The 17,556-nt window shown below is 41.6% G+C and overlaps 1 protein-coding gene across 1 annotated transcript in view; it reads left to right on the top strand.

The window, feature by feature from the left end:
* The first annotated feature begins 11,999 nt into the window (after positions 1–11,999).
* pde4a (phosphodiesterase 4A, cAMP-specific) overlaps positions 12,000–17,556 on the top strand; it is a 49,979-nt gene continuing 44,422 nt past the window's right edge. Inside the window, exon 1 of the mRNA XM_005939911.2 lies at positions 12,000–13,300. Within this exon, the coding sequence (XP_005939973.1) occupies positions 13,005–13,300 (296 nt within the window). The 5' untranslated portion in view covers positions 12,000–13,004. The remainder of the gene's footprint in view (positions 13,301–17,556) is intronic.

Here is a 17,556-nt window from a genome sequence, read left to right as displayed (position 1 = left end):
AGGTACAGCCTGCTCTGCCCTTTCCTGTAGAGGGCGTCTGAGTTATGAGTCCAGTCCAGTCTTTTGTTCAGATGAACACCAAGGTACCTGTAGCTGTCCACAGCCTCAATGTCCATACCTTGGATGTTCAGTGGTTGCAGTGGAGGATGTTTGTGCCTGCGGAAGTCTACCACCAGCTCCTTGGTTTTGTTACCTGTTCAAATTGAGGGTCTAAGTGCTGGGCTGAGGTCATCATACACTCAGATTTACCATCACTCTGGGTCCTGGGTTAGATTTGTGCTAGTATGTTAGCATGCTGTCTGTCCGGATGCTTGCAAAGAGCTGAAGTTGTGTTAGCATAATGCAGTTGTTTCTGTCCTACATGCAGTTTTCACTTCATCATTGCACTCCTGTCCTTTTGAGCAATGCAAAATAACTCCTCAACAGCTCCAACATTTTCCTTCTGCCACACATGAACTGAAATCAGCTCATTGTAGCGCAAGTGCAAACATGTTTGTGTGATTTGTAGATAACCGAAGAACCTTTTAAGCCCAATAAATGGTATAATTGTTACTGTAATGCAATTACTGAATTTATTACATTACTGGGTTACTGAAAAATGTAATGTCATTACAGTGCATTACACCCAGCACTGCTGACAATGATGTCCCTGCCTCTTCGAGAGTGTTCTTGACTTTGTTAGATGTTGTTAAATTGTTTTTATTGACCATGGAAATATTTCTGTCATTATTAATTTTAGTTGTCTTCTGTTCTGTTTCAGGACTTTTAGCGTTGTTGTTCAGCTGGCCAGTGCCTTCCTGGGGTGGGGGTGGGTGGGGTTCAGTGTATGATGCACTGCCTCACTTACACTGCATCTCATTGGGCTTCATATTTAAAATCAAAATGAAAGCTATAAAATTTAAATTCAACACTTGAACATGGCTCCAGATCTTTTACCGTCTTCATTTACAAAGAAATGACAAGGGAACAAGCTTCACTCAGTCATGAAACTGCTTGCCAGTCAGCTGTCTAATTAATTTAAAGCCTCTAAAAATGGGGGACTGTGTATAAAAATGAAGCTAAACTATGGATGATTTGTAATCATTCATCTACCTGCTTCCTGGGCGTTTGTCTGCCAGTATAAAGCTTTAATTTTGTTTTCCCATGCTATCAAACTCAATTCTGACATCATTACTCTAGTCCAATCATTTTCTTGTTGGACTCACAGGAGCCAACCTGCCTCCAATCTGTGTATTTTAAATCTCAGTGCTCTTCTGGCACCACTAATGTCTAGACTCTGGGCGGATCTGCCCTAACACCGATTGCTGCAGAGATCACATAATGCTGTGATGGATCATCAAAGTCTAATCACCAAATAGCTTAATTGAAATCCGTCTTTCAATAAATCACTTTCATTTTTCCCCCCAATTGATCCTTTGCTGTAATTCCTGAACAATTAATTCAAAAGTTTAGTATAATAACTTAAATTAAAGCTGAAAGTCTGTAGATCAATAACATATTGATTTACAAAAGCCACCTAGAAATACCTCCCAAAATTCAACTTTTTACTCAGCCCCACAAATAAAATTATTCAATAAGACTTTACATTTCTTTTAAACCCAAAAAGAAATGATGCAACATGTAGAAGTGCTACCTTAATGTGACAATAAATACAACATAGCAGAAAAAACTCCCACAGTAATAGAACCAGCAGCTGTTAGATTTTAGTATGAAGTGACTTTGTGATAGTTTAGTGTAACTAGTGCAATGTAAATATGACAGAATTCAACATGGATCATTATGAGATGAAACTGTAAAATAACTAGCACCGTTTTAAAGTCGTGGTGCATAAACACATCAGAATGTACACCTACTGAAATAAATTAGCAAGTAGATTTATGACACACTGCTCCGTGACACTCAACACAAAAAGGTTCAGACATTATTCATAGTGCGTGTTAACACAGTCATTGGACTGCATACTAAACTTAAAAGACAGAAACAATGTATTGATCCAATACCAGTGCTGGCATCAATACTGTCGATGTTTGGATCAATTGGCCACCTCTAGCGTCCTCTTCTCTGTCCAAGGTCTTCACGTGGTGAGTTGTGCTACTTTACTTTAACTAGTTTGTTTAGATTATTATATATTAGGCACAAAACTTAACACAGTTTAAGAAGTTTTTTTTTATGTTTTCTCTGTTGTACAGTAAACATTGTCATTATTTTTCTTTTGGTAAATCTTTGCTGAAATGAGGCCTACATGGTAAAAAACAAAATGTCATTATACAGATGTTAATACAGAGAAGAGCTCAATGTCTTTCATTTATTGGGAAAGCAAACTACATATGATTCCAATTGCTACAAACAGAATATCGATTTAGTCAAAGCTGATAAAAACTTTGTTGATGTTGCCCCGAAAGTTAGTTTTCAGAAGGCCCCTCCCCTAGAAGTTTCACTCCTACCATTATTTTTTGCTCCTGCAGAATTCCCCCACAGACTTTTGAGTGTATGAGTGCCATATCTCTATCCATCTGTATAATATCTCCGGCAGTTTTGCCAGAATATTAGCTTCACCATTCACACAAGCAGCGGGATAAAATCCAGACCAACTGTGTCAGACATTTAAGTTGACATGCACCTCGGTTGGGTAACTTGCAACTTGCATGTGTGGCAATGTTAAAGTAAACAGCAAATGCTACCCTTCACAGTCCAATTAAAATCTTTTAATCACCCCAAATTTAAATATGCTGTAATTGCATCCCATCATCCCCTCCATTCACTTTAGAAAAAGAGGAACATTTTCATTGTTGTCCATCCTATTTTAATTATTTTTATTATATTATCCCTCTGTTCAGCACTTTGGCCGATGTCTTTTAAATGTGCTATATAAATAAAGATGACTTGACTTGCCTATTAGTTCAAATACTCATACAAAGATGGCATCCTTGTAACATGTACGCAGACTAATGTGGGATACACATGAAGGACTTTCAGCATGGGATGTGGCTTTATTGCTGCAGGCTACTCTCCACAGGTTAGTTAGCTGCAATAGGCTTTTCTGTGTAGGACATCTGTTCATGAGTAAACCTGCTCTCACAAGATATCCACACCAGTATGAAGCATGGTCTTTCTGACGCTCCAGTCACCACTAAAGAGCCTGAATGTCATTAGCAGGAGCTCTTAGTAGCTCTAAAATCTAGTTATCACGTCATTCGAGGTCTCAGTAGTCCCCAGCTTGTCCCTAAAGTGAGACACTGCCTCTCCTCCCTCACACAGCATTAAATCTTTCCCTCCTTTGCATTCAGCTGGATGGACATTTCAGTCAGATCTCATTGATTTGGAGTGAAAAAAAAACCCCACTTGCTAAGTGAAAATGAAGTGAGAAGTTTTGTCTTATGCTTCTGCTGCTGCTTTTGTGCACATCTCTCACTTATGAATGACTGTGCTTTTTTTATGTTGTTTAAAGTGCGGAGGATTGTTGCAGCTCTACTCCAACGTTAGCTTTGAATCAGCATGAGCACGCGAGCCTTTACACAAATGAATGCAGCATGGACAAGAGGACAATCTGCCTCCGCCGCTGCACCTCCACAGAAAAAGACAACCTCAAGTTATTTCAGGAATCATTTCAACACTTGGTGTAAATGGCCCGAAAGTGTTCTGAAACACTGTTACATATCACTGCAGGTAGACCAGGTCTGAGCTATCTTTCATCCCATCTGCTGATCTCTTTCTTACACACAGCTGCATTCCAGCACGTTCCGCTTGCTTTCCATCAGCCTACATATGTGTAAACACAAACCCAGACACACACATGCAGGCACACGCATATTTGCAGTCAGAGTATTGCTCACTGTCAGAAAAGAGGTGTGAATTAATATTTCATGGCCCTCCGCTGGCAGAAAGTCAATCCATTTCCCAGCATTCCCATATGCTCGATGTGTAGACTCCATGCGGACCAGAGGTCAAACAGACCGAAGATGGTCTTTCTCCTGGACGCACAGGATTCATTGCTTCCTCTAATTGTCCCAAAACCGATAAACTGCCCTCAAGTTCATTTTAAGCACATGCCTACATCCTGTGCACATGCACCAACATTAAAATCAAAACAGAAGAAATGCATTACGCGCTCTACATTCCCACAGACTGCACAACCAGCCGACGCACTGACTAAATAAGAGTGCATGGCATTTCAATTATTCCTCACAATCTGAATATATATATAACATGGACAGCCATTTGGCGAGGCTGGTCATAATAAATCAGATGGGCGCTAAATGAAGTGTGCAGCTGACGCAAGCAAGAGGAGAATTCTTTTCTCCATGCCACAATGGAGAGCTCCAGGCTGCACTGTGGTCTGTGGTCATCGTGTGATCCAATTTATCCCCCTCTCATGACTTTTTAAAATTTTGAGAACTTAATGATCTGACACAGTAGTTCCATTTTTAGGCTCTTTAGTTTCTTTTTACTTTATTTTGTATTCAAATATTACTGGCGTCTGAAATGTCATTCTCAAGGGATGCAATGAAAATATGCCAGCAACCCAATGAAAAATATAAACTTGGCCATATTTCCATGGAGTGCCTGTCTTTTTCAAAATGTATGTATTTATTTTCTTCTCAGAGCGCTGGACAGATGAAGGTCATGCAGCTAAAGTCCTACGGATGTATTAAAAGTAAAAAGAACTGTGTTTTTCCTTCGTATTTGGCCAAGGCCTTCAAGATTAAATTAAAGAGAGTTTCTTTTGTCAGCATGCAGGAATTTAAATCAGGACTCCTGGAGTCCTCTGCGTGCTCATTTGCATTCTGATGAAGCGACTGAATCACACGTTAAATTGTGCTGAAACTTGTTTTTCAGGGAGGAATTCCGAAATGGGTATTTCAACTCGACTGCAAAAATTCTAATTTTATTTTGAAAGGTGTTTCCCAGATAAACAATACTCTAATCTGTGATTCTGATAAACAGTCTGATGTTGATCTTTTCTGAACCCTTCCTGACAAACAACATTTTAATTACCATTTTCCGGCACATGTTTTTTCACATAATATTTCTGGATCCAGTTACAACCAGATCAGCCTTCTTTTTTCTTCCTTTTCTACCCCCTATCTATTCATCTTTAAGGACATAGACTACAGCCGATTGTTTTCTTTCAAGGAAACAGCACCGAGTGTACTTTAGTGCAGCTGCCCTTAGAGAAAGCAATCAGTCTTTTATCAGTAATCAGTTTTGAAATACATATCTTGTAGTTTTAGCAGGGAAGACAGAAAGAATAAGATCAGACCTCTAATAAAGGGGTGTGTAAAATACAAAGATGCTATATTAGATATAAGGTCAAAGGATTTTCAATTTGAAGCTCTGCAGGTTGTGAATAATGTAGAAATGTGAGCGCTAGTTTGTGGACTCTGTAGCAAAACTGGCTGAATGATTCATTTTTACACTGCTGACATTTCTTTTGTCCATAAACCCACAATAAAAGCTTATTATCGTATTCAACAGGCGTGCTGCCGAATCTCACAGGTCGCATGTGTTTGACCTGCACATACAGACATACAGTACATATCAATATCAACATTTGCATAAGGCAGACCATCAACAATGTGACATTTTCAGATTTTGCCTGTTTTAAAAGTGCAGGCGGATTCAGTGTAATAGTACTCTTTCATTTTTTTTTTTTTTTTTTACTCAACTGAGAAAACACTTCTAAATTTAGGCCTGCCCTGGCTTTTAAAGTCAGAGACAATGTGATTAATGCTTTTCCATTTTTTTCCCTTTCAGCCTGAACTACTGCCGTGCTTCTGAACGTTCCTTCACGAGGATCTGCAGCTCCAGATTTAACAACTACATTTTTTCCAAATTTGGAAAAATTACTTTGGAAAGGATTTTTATCATCATGCACCAGAGTCAGTGTGTGAAAGCTTTACACATTTGTTCTTCCCACGATCAAGCTAAAGCAAACGGCTTCAGTGGTACTTAATTTGTGATCCAGAGTCAGTCAGGAAATATCCAGGGATTATGATATTCGAGGATTAGTTCTTGAACAAAGGCTACATACTTACCATGGGTGTTAACTATTTAATGCACCATTACATGCTGTATAAAGATAAATCTAATCATATTACTCTGTAGTAGGCTCTACATTTGACTTTTCCTACGTTTTTTTTGTTTTATTTTACTCTTGGTGCTTATTTTGTTGTGTGTTGCCCAGTTTTGGAGATATCAGCAGTAGAGGTGTCACCCTCCTCTTGAATATAACTGATCTATTGTAAATGGTTCTCAGAGGGCCAAACATTATGCAGCACTGTGCATAACCCACCCCTCATTTCTATATATTTTGCTTCCAAGGACCCAGGCTTTCTTGTACTTTTCTTGTATGAGAGAGCTGAGTGTAGAAGCGAAGCTCTCAATTTACCGGTCGATCTACCCCCCTACCCTCACATGATCAAGAGCTGTGGGTAGTGACTGAAAGAACGAGATCGCGGATACAAGCAGCGGAAATGAGTTTTCTCCGAAGGGTGGCTGGCCTCTCCCTTAGAGATTGGGTGAGAAGTTCGGCCATTCGGGAGGGGCTCGGAGTAAAGCCGCTGCTCCTCCACATTGAAAGGAGCCAGTTGAGGTGGTTTGGGCATCTGACAAGGATGCCCCCTGGGCGCCTCCTGGGTGAGGTTTTCTGGGCATGTTCCACCGGGAGGAGGCCCCAGGGCAGACCCAGGACACGCTGGAGAGATTACATCTCTCGGCTGGCCTGGAAACGCCTTGATGTTCCCCCGGACAAGCTGGAGGAGGTGGCTGGGGAGAGGGAGGTCTGGGCTTCTCTGCTTGGGCTGCTGCCCCCGTGACCCGGCCCTGGATAAGTGGAAGAAAATGGATGGAGGGATGTATATATATATGTATGGCATACCTCTGCATGCTATCCTTTGTGTGGTTTTGAAAAATGAGGTAACTGGACAAATAGAAGACAAAAAAAAGGATCAAACCTAAAAAAGCAACAGATGAAAAACAAATGAAAGCCATGTCCTTAAGAAGTAGAAAAATCCAGCAAATGACTCAGGACCTGAGTCCTTTAGTTTATCCAACTACAACTGTCGCCAGGAGGTCATGAGAAAAACATGGTGAAGACTCTGTCACGGCTTAGTGCTACATTTCAGCTAGTGGTTTTGGGGGTTTTGTTTAATCAAAATTGATGGCAATATTTAAATTATTGTTATCTACCATCAGATTTTGATGCACCACACAATATCATCTTAAAAGCATCAGTGGCTTCATTTTTCAGCAGGACAATGATCCCAAACACACTGCCAATGCAGTAAAAGCATACCTGGAGAGAAAAACACACAATGGAACATGTTTAGTCATTGATTGGCCTTCACTAAATCTTAACATCACTGGAGCAGTGTGGGATCCTTTTGACAGAGAACAGAACTAAAGGCAGTCGACATTAAAAGAAGAGCTTTAAATAGATTATTTTAGATGTACAGCACTTTGTTCAACAGCCACTCATTCAACTGTGCTATATAAATAAAGTTGACATTGACTTTGAATGTCCTTCAGAAGCCTGGAGAACTATTCCCGAAGACTACTTAAAGAAATTGCAAGATAGCTCTACAACAGATGTACCTCTTTCCCATTTCCTAGCAAAATATAAAGAAATCAGGGGTGGCACAACATTTTTGCACTGTACCGTGTATTCGAAAAACTCAGCAGCAGTGTCTCATCTCAGAAATCATGACCCAGTTACTCCAAAAGAAATCCACAAACCTTATTGTGAGTGTGTCATGCAGGAACCCTTTTCTCTTTATTGGACTACACTCGCCAAAGATTTAACCCCACATTAGAAATCGTCCGTCTACCCAAGACAAAAGGCCGCTTGTGACTGCATGTCAGTATTAATTGTCCACCCTTCAACTTCTTTCGAGAGGAGAAAAAATAGTTCCAAAACCAAGTGCTTACGACAAGGTTTGCAGAATTTTGAGTAACTGGGTCATGATTTCTGGAAAGACATTATTGCTGCGCTCACTTTGAGCATCGCGAGGTAAGTGTCATTTGGTTGCTTTACTTTGAAGAAAAACTGAGTAAGACACACCAAAAATAAATAATTAAATAACATTACAGGCCAGAACTGAAGTACATACATTTGATTTGGGGGAGAAATGTCTCTTTTAATAAAGAATATAAAAAGTTGGTGGTGAGATTCAGGTTTAACGGCTTGTGAGACTGCATAAATATCTAACTAACCATTTGAGCATGTGACAAATTCTTAGATATCAATATTTCTCGATATTTCTTACATCTGCACCCTTTCAGTCACTTCAGTCAGAGCTTCTGAAACAGCTTTAATCAGTGTTTAATCAGTGCCATCGAATGTTATCTGTGATTCATTTCTCATACTATGGACTGTATCCCTGTTCTGTCTGTTTACCTGCAATATATTGAAGTTTAATATCATAGCTCAAAGTGATATTACGCCACAAGAAAATGCTACATGTTTTTTTCCTACATGCGCTGAAACATAAGTAAAAAAATAATGATTATATTTAGGTCGAGGCAGAAAGGGAGAGTGAAGAGGCACGTGTATAAGAGGAAAACAACTCCTTAGAGTGTCAGTCTATTTCTAAAGCCGGTAATTACAGTATAGACAGAAACTAGACTAGAAGTCTATTCCTCTGCTGGCTGCCCTGTGAGGCTGAGATGCTCGTTACCGAAAGCAAAATTGCTGGTTTGGTGGTTCTTTTTATGGCCGTGCACTTGTTCTACAAAAACCACAAGATTTATGTGTGGTGACTTTACAACAGTTTAGATTAACTGTGAGAAGGTGAGAGAGCAGGAGATAGAAAATGATGAAAAAGCTGTGTTTATTGGAAATCTGCTCCTGATGCCTTTTTCAGCATATTAAAGAGGTTGGATTGCTTTTTGGGGAGAATGGGAGAACGTTTCAGAGGGAAAACTGGATGTTTAGGTGATTCTTAGCGACTATCACATCCCCAGTATTGATCGTCTCCTCTCATGCTCACAGGGAGGACAACAGGTGTGGGCAGAATAGCAGAAGACCTCCACCAAGACTCTCTATAACCCTTCAGAGACTCCTGGGAGCATTCAGACTTCATTGGCAGACAAAAAGGAGCAGCTGCACCTTTTTAGAAGCTTGCAAATGCTTCCAAACATTCATCTATTTTTTTAATAGCTTCTTATCTGTGTCAGGGTCGTGGCAACAAGCAGAGCAGCCCAGATCCCAGCAGCATCCCACAGCTCTATTTGGGGAATCTGGAGGCCCTTCAGGGTCAGCTGAAGCGCAAATTCCAGCCTGCACGAATGCTTCCTGGTGGTCTGCATCACTAATAGGAAATATCTAAGGGGAACAGAACTGTCTGATTTTTATAACAAGTGGTTCCTGTGAAAGAGCAGCATCACAAGCTGGAAGCTTAGCTTGAATTTTATATCTAAAAAATGGAAAAGTGATTTAAAAAGAAACACGCATCTCCAATACAGAGAGGACAAGCGTCTGACACATGTGCACACGCCAAAAACGCACTTTACTGCCACCGAGCTAAACACTGCGCAGGCCACTGCAGGGACTTGATTACAGTTCAGCTCAGATGCCTGATACCTGTAATCAAGGGGTATTTGATTACAGTTCAATAGCGTATGTCAAAGTAACATTGAACAATACCAGGCAATAATACTAGAGATGACATCGCCCCGTGTAAATGTAAGATTTATTCACAATCACTTCAACAAGCGTAAAAGTCAACTAACCAGTCGGCCTAATCAACTACATGACGAATCACATGATTTGCAGTAAACATCACGTCTGTCCTTATTTGGTAGTTACATTCTTGTTTGTATTCCCCTTGACTTTAAATATGCATGAAAGAGTTACCTGAAAGTGCTCTTTCCTGATTTCTGTAAGATATATAGTGCTGTTGCACTGGTGAAAGCCCATATCAATCATGGCCAAAGTTTCAAATAATGAGATCTCAAATAACCGCCTGTGAGCCAAAAGCTCAGACGTCAAACTGTTCTAAGTGCTCAGTTTCAGGTAATTTTGCAGTTTCTGCTCTTGGCTCTGTATATCAAAGAGCGGGCATCCCTAACAGGCCCACCTCAGGCACATAGATCTGGTTGTGAGCAAAAGAAGCCCCACCCACCTGCAGCTCAAACCTTCTGTCTGCAGAGACAGCCAATGAGAAAAAAGATGGATTAAAGGGACGGGTAAGGGAGCTAAAACAGTTTATTTTAAACTGTGGAAGAAATGACAGGCTTCTCCAAAGCCCATTAAAAGACAAAATAGGACTATTTTGAACTATGAGTCACACAGAGATACTCTGGCAGAATGCAAGAAGAAAAATATGGAGCTGAAAATGAGCAGAACACGTCACCTTTAAGTCAAACAGTGATTAGATGTGTTAGAAAAGCAAGTCCGAGAAGATTTGGACACATACAGAGGAGAAACCTGCTTAGCTGATTGTGTTGGCAAATCTCTCTGTTTTTGAAACTATCTGCAAACAACACTTACATATCAGACTTAAATATGGTAATTTTCCTGTTGCAGCCACTCCAATAGACAGAAAAAAGACATAAAATTGAAATGGCATAAATTGCTAATTTCACCAATGTGAATCCAGGTTAGCATTGTCCTTACAATGAAAATAAACATTAAACAATGGTATAAAATATATAAGAGAGCAGCTATCTAAAATTACTTGATACACAAACAAAATAATAGTTAGCAAAGCAAAGACAATATACAATTAATAAAGCATTGAGGTTGGAAAAAGGAACATCTGATCAATAATTCATTTTAAATCAGGAAAGCCTGTCCGATAACTGTATATCATTAAAAGAGATTTAAAAGAGGTCACTGACTCTGCTGACCTGATTTCCTCAGGCAGCTCGATCCATAGCTTCGGGGCTATGATTGCAAACGTCACCTCTAGTTAGCGGCTGCACCTCGGGAACAAATAAAAAGCTCCTGTCAGAAGATGTCAGCTAAGTACAGGCTCATATGGTACTTTAGAGGTCAGATACAGTATATAGAAAGGTGAAAGGTCACGATGAGCCTCGCTAAATATGCGACAGCAGGTTCTCTTCCTGTCTATTTTCTGCCAACTACAAAAAGACTTTTTAGTGCTACAAATTATTTATTTTAAACTGAACAAAAAGAGACATTTCCAATGACTGAATAATGTTTTACAGTGTACAGGGCAATTTTTTATAGTATGTTACATAAACACTAAACAGTGGCTGCCCTGAAATTGAATTTGCATGAATTACTGTAAGGAAGAAGATGAGCCGTGTAATCCTTTAGAGCATGTTCATTTTATTTCTACTCAAATCAATAGCACCTGCAGCTCTATAATAACCAACTTATCAAATGTGGAATCAGATTTTGCATTTAAATGCACTGCTTACATACACTGGTATAAATATTGATCTTCGATTGATGGAGGTCAGCAGATTTTCCCGAATAGCGCTTGTCTCTTGCTTTTATGGATAGTGTTATACATTACCATTATCAGTGGCAGCTCTGATGGGAATAAAACCTTTTACCCTTTAACGTGAGCGCCTTCTCCATTTTCCAGAGCAACAAGATAGTCTTTACTTTTGTTTCTTCTCTAAAAATAACCCAACAGACTGTACGCAAGAGCTCTATGGGGACAGCTCCAAGCTCTCAGTGATGTCTGGACATGAACACGTACTCCTCAAGCTTGAGATGGTAACTCAAAGCAACAACTATCAGCCTCAGATAGGTAAAAATGATAAAGAGTGGTGTTTTAGATGGCATATCAGATGTTATAAGACTCTTTCTCAGCTGACATGATTTGGCCAATTTGTTGCTTTTGTTTTCTCTCACGGAAATGCCAAGTGAGCAGACAGGGGGCAAAGCATAATGGATGTGCAAATAAATGGTTTAAATCCCCCCCAGTGCTGACAGTGCTCACTGAGGAGAGCAAATACCCATCCACCATATAGAGACTGGATGGACCAGAACAGAGGGAGGGGGGGAGAGAAAGAGAAAGAGAAGAGAGAGAGTGCTGTGGTGAAGCCAGTGTTTGCCGTCGAACTCCAGCAAATATGAGGATGGGGAGATAATGGCCCACACTGCACAGGATGACTGAACCTCCGCAACTATGAATTCTCTCCTTTTACGATGCATTCTGACTGAAAAAAGAAACAAAAAAGAAAGAAAGAAAAACTGAAGCAGAGAAAATCTGGACAGCAAAGGATCGCTTATGCCTTTTGGATATGTCCAACCTTTCTTCAGCATCCTGATCTATTAAAGATAAGCTTCTGAGTCCTGTTAAGCCTTTTAGTTAAAAAGAAGAAGAAGAAGAAGAAAAATATCTCCACCGAGGAATTGCTGAAGACTTCTGCGCTTGGTGTGCGCACAGAGATGCTGTAGCTCTACACGAACCACGATAGACTGAGTACTTTAATGGAAATTGCTTGGAAATTTGAGCTCTGCTGAAAAAACATACGGACAGCAATAATACCACACACAGAAAGAGAGAGAGAGAGAGTGCGAGAGACAGAGAAAGAAAGCGGGGAGAGCCAGCGCCGGCGATCTGTGTGTCTCTGCAATAAGTGGCTAATAAAAAGCAATAAATTCTCTAAAATAAATACAGTCATCTGGTTGTGCGCCATGGGCGATGAGGCGTCAAACTTCAGGAGAAGCAGGAGGACCGGTGTCTCATCACCAAAACCCCGAACTGGTGAGGATCACGGCAGACTGGAGATTTGGGAATAAACTAAAACTGATCTCCACCGAGAACAATGAGATTATTGATTTTTGGATGACTTGTCAGGTTACCACTGTGGCAGTTTTTTGATGTTATTCAGAAAGCAGCATAGAGACCGGTGCTGCGCTGGACTTGGTCACTTTGGTTTGTTCTCTCAGAGATCAAATGGCAGAGAGGGACATGACATGTTTTGTTTTATGCTTGAAATAAGCGAATACAGCCATATTATTTAATCAATAAGTTAAAAAGATTTTTTTTTCTTTTTTTTTCTTTTTTTTTTTTTGTTGCACTATGATGGAACCACCACCATGTTCGAAGAAGAGCCTGTCCCTGTCGCTCCCGGTTCCCCGGGAAGGACAGGCGACTCTGAAACCTCCGCAGCATCTTTGGAGGCAACCCCGGACCCCGATCAAAATCAAACACCGGGGGTACTCCGACACAGACCGGCATCACCACCGGCACATGGAGCGCTCCGACGCCGTGGATACGAGCGACAGACCGGGACTGAAAAAGTCTCGGATGTCCTGGCCATCCTCCTTCCACGGGACCACAAACACATCCATCGGAAATTGTGTCGGGAACAAACGGTAGGCGAGAAAGAGATGCATTCCAAACATCCCAATAATAGCCCATGACAGCCCACAAGGCATATGCGTAAACGGGGGAGGGGTGGGGGCATTTTAATGAGTGCGTAATAACGCAGTGCGCCTGAAGGGTTAACTGATATGAAGCGCTTTCTATCGAGAGGCGGGACGCGTGGGTTTTCGGTACAGATGCGTTATGCGTCTTTGGATAGACTCTGTCAGATGGGTATGAAGCGCAAACCAGGCCGCCCACTCGAAACGCAGGAGCACCTTAACAATGTTAAGAGCGTCAGCATACTAGTTGATAAGTAACATGAAGCTCGGTGGTTTTAATGGCATCAAAGGTCTGGTGTGTGCGTTCGTGCGTGCAAGACAGAGATATCGCCGGCGTGCGCACTCCGGGACTGCATCAGTTTGTTCTCAGAGGGCGGTTTGGGGCTAGGTGGGCGTTGGAGCAAAAAAAAAAGTGCCCTGCTGATGAACTCCTTATCATGACAGTCTCTAAATTCAAATGTAGGTCTCCCTGACCTTTGACCCTCTTTTTGTGGTGAATTGGTGGGCTAAAAAATAAGATGCAGTGTTACCTGGACTTGTGTCACAGAAATGTCACACAGATGGCTTCAGGCAGCATCTAGCTGGCACACACTGCTGCTCTGTGATCAGACATGACAGTAAAAAATTCACTGCCTCATAACGAGAGGACACAGCACACCTAAACTGCACTAGCACTTAAATCAAATTAAGCAACGGATGTTAATCAAACATATTTGATTAAAGGCATTTCATTAAGTGAGTCGTGGAACTGCATGATCATGATACGATTACTTTGTCCTCACTCAACAAACGCTCCATTTATCCTCTTAAGGAGACACTGAGAGTGCAGCATAAGGATGTTTTGTCCAGTGTTGTCGCCTTTTTTTTTACTTATAACAGCAAATAATTTACTGCCTGGTAACATAGAGTTTGTCTTGGTTGTGACTCTTTTTCTTTTTTATTCTTGTCTGTGAAAGAGTGATTGTCATGGAGAGAAAGACGAGGGCTTTCGTGCTTATGCTGGTTTTTAGTTTGCTCTCTCTTCCCTTCTTTTCTCAGTATGACCTAAAGTCCCCTGATGTTCCTCCAAGTCAAGGCGTTAGTTTACATGTTGGACTGCTTAGAACTGCCTCCTAAACTTTTCCCATGCACTCATGAAGCACAAACATGCCTCTACCACATTAAACAAGAGGATTGTCACACTGATGACACATTGATGGCTGTGTGGTGGGTCCCAATGGAAATGTGGGGGTCTAGCATTTTTTTTTCTTTTACTCGTTGTCTTTCCAGTTTTTTTTCTTTTCAATGCCACAGACGGCCTTCCCGGCAGGCCCCTGGGAGAAAGGCCAACTCCAGCTGACTGGAGGAAGGACTGATTTGTATTTTAGTCCCCAGGACACGCTCTGAGGCAGTCCAATCTTTAGTGCATTGGGACTGACTCTGCCTGCCCTTCTCCTTCTGTGGGCGGCAAACCATGAGAGGGCAGAGAAAGAGAGATAATTCGATTCCAACAAGCTCAGTTTTGAGGGCACACGGAGCTGGCTCCAACTGTGTGTGCGTGTTCATGTGTGCGTGTATGTTCCTTAGCACATTCGTAAAGTGATGTGTGCGATCAGTGGGTGTTTGTGCTACACACTGGTCAGGAAGGAGGGTGCACGGAGGAATGGAGGCTGCTAGTTGAATGTTGTGTGTCACGGATGGTGGTGAAATGTGTGTGGAGGTATTTATGTGTGGGCTGTGCACAGGTTAGTGTCTGACCTGTAGCCCATATGGTTTCCAACAGGCCTTGTTTTACCTCTTTTCACATCAATGGGAGGTCAGAGGTATTTCCACTGTGCTGGAGCTATTTTTATTATTTTCACATACTGCAGCGACTGTAAATTCTGCCTCTTTGCTTATGTCCACATAATGGATGCTTCAAGCAGATGCCTCATCGCTTCACTGTATTTATAAACATCTATGTTGATCCAGCAGCGCTGTGCTCTTTCGCTCAAGGCTAACTTGCATTGAGTGTGGCCTATGGAAGGCAGCTTCATGCACATCTGCTTTCACCGCTCTGAATGCTCTTATTTACATGCAGATGTCTGGAAATTTTCCTCAAAGTACATTTTAAACAAGCTCTCATTTAAGGAGCCATCCATTCACAAATCAGAAGGTGAACAGTCTGAGATAACTAAGTATATTTTCACAATATGTCTCAGTAGAAGGCCAGGAGAAATAGGAAGGCTGTAAATCTGACCCCTTGCTAAGATTAAATGACATTTTGGACAATTACTCTCATGATCTGATCCTTTCTTTGGGACTTGCAACACAATGTGCCTTGCAGCAAAATACAGCAACAAATTAGACCCCCTCCCCCCTGTAATTTTCACACTTAATATAGCCATCCAGTGAGGCGGATTGGACCGGCTCTTGCTCGCTGTATATTTGAGGCCCCTGCTCCAAGCCCCATCATATGGCAAGGAAGTGACCAACAGTTAGAGCCTAAAATCTGCTTAGATTTAAATGTTCTGAAGGCATCGCAAATTTAGCAAACATGAATCGGTGACAGGTTAGATGGTTCTAAGTTTTAATGTATGCAAATTCAATGTTTTTAGCTTTGTACAAACACAATAAGACCAACTGTACCGGATAAGGATTCTTTTTCCAGAAGAGTGGAAGAATAATTGGTCTTTGATTTGTTGCGTGCTGATTGACCCGGTGGAAGACCTTAAGGAGTCGGTCAGCGCCTCATCTGGAGGAGGTTTCAAGAGATCAATGAGCCTGAGAGCTTCTGGTGAAATTGTTTTGGACAGGGTTCAGGGAACTGTAATAGAAACCCTCACTATTGATAAAAAAGCACTCCCAACAGTCGCCAGTCTAGTGGATGGGGGGATACACAAAAGAGATTTTGCATAACTGTTTGAAGAATCCCAGTCTGCAGCTTTTCTACTTCTATCCTACAAAATGGCAGTCTTAGTGGCAATCAGCTTCCCCCCCAAAGAGTGTCAGTCTGCCTCCTCTGCATTTCCCCGATGTCTTTTGTTCAACCGTCTTGTCATGCCTTTTGTCAGAGGACGTTAATATGAACGTATCAGCCATCAGGTCCCATGCCCAATGCGCTCTGGGAAGTTCCGACATGAAATGAATGACTGACACTGAACGAGTAACAGCTCTTCCCGCAATTCAGTTGCTATGGTTACTTGTTTTGTGCATTTGTAGAATAGATTTCATTTACCCAAAAAAGGCAAAGCCTAAGGCACTTGATGGGCTCGACTGTATAATTTGTCAGTACGTAGCAGATCCCGCTGGATATGCATCATGACTTGTATGTTCATAAGGTGAAAAAGGGAATATTAATGCATCTCAGCTGAAGAACTGAGGGCTTCAGATTGCTCCAAGTTTGATCACAGCAACCTCTGCGACAATTTCAAACCAAAGCCTTGCTCACTTCCTCACCTACCACATATGCATTCTTTACACCCCCCCTTCCCCCCTCCTCCCTCCAACCGAGGGATCTAGTGCTGATTTGTAAGCTGTAGCTGCTCTTTTCCCTGCGTGACTGGCCGGCTGCCATAATAATTTAGCTCATAATGAGGTACAGCTCCAGTTAATTACCACAACAGCAGTATTTTGCTGTTGATCATACATTTGCATTTCTAACACAGGAGATCCAAGTCTCATACAGAGAGCATTCAGGAACTTCCCCACCAAAAGTGTTTTAATAGCGTTAAGTAATAGACCTCTTATCTCATTTAGGTAGTGGAAGCATCTGTTTAGGCTACAGATTGCGCTCTTCTGTGAATACATCGTGCTTTCTCGCTGCTCTCAGCACTAATTAGTATCTGGAGGCAGTACACGGACTGGAACCGTGCTCACTGCGCTTTAGTTGGCTCAGGCGGATACCCCAGGTAAAACCTTCCTCAGCAATGACACCGAACAGATGTCTGCTCAAAGGGAATGTATAGGTCCCCTCATTCAAGGTCCCTCTTTGTGTTTGTTCTCTGCTCGTCGCTTTGTTTGCCTGCAGACTCTCCCACAGACACTCGGGCCTCCTGTAACCACGTTTAGTGGCGTCAGCTAAGCTTCAAGAATCGACTGGAAACCTTGGCGTCTTTGCATTTTAATTGATTTCACACTGAATCTTCTCAGAGTTGTGATACACCAGTCATTTGTTGTTTTTGTGTGTGTGTGTGTGTGTGTGTGTGTGTGTGTGTGTGTGTGTGTGTGTGTGTGTGTGTGTGTGT

This window comes from Haplochromis burtoni, unplaced genomic scaffold (assembly GCF_018398535.1).
Source record: "Haplochromis burtoni strain Fernald_Lab_line unplaced genomic scaffold, NCSU_Asbu1 Contig_21, whole genome shotgun sequence".
NCBI classification, from domain to species: Eukaryota; Metazoa; Chordata; class Actinopteri; order Cichliformes; family Cichlidae; genus Haplochromis; species Haplochromis burtoni.
Note: the sequence above shows the minus strand (reverse complement) of the source record. Positions and strands in the feature narration are given on the sequence as shown.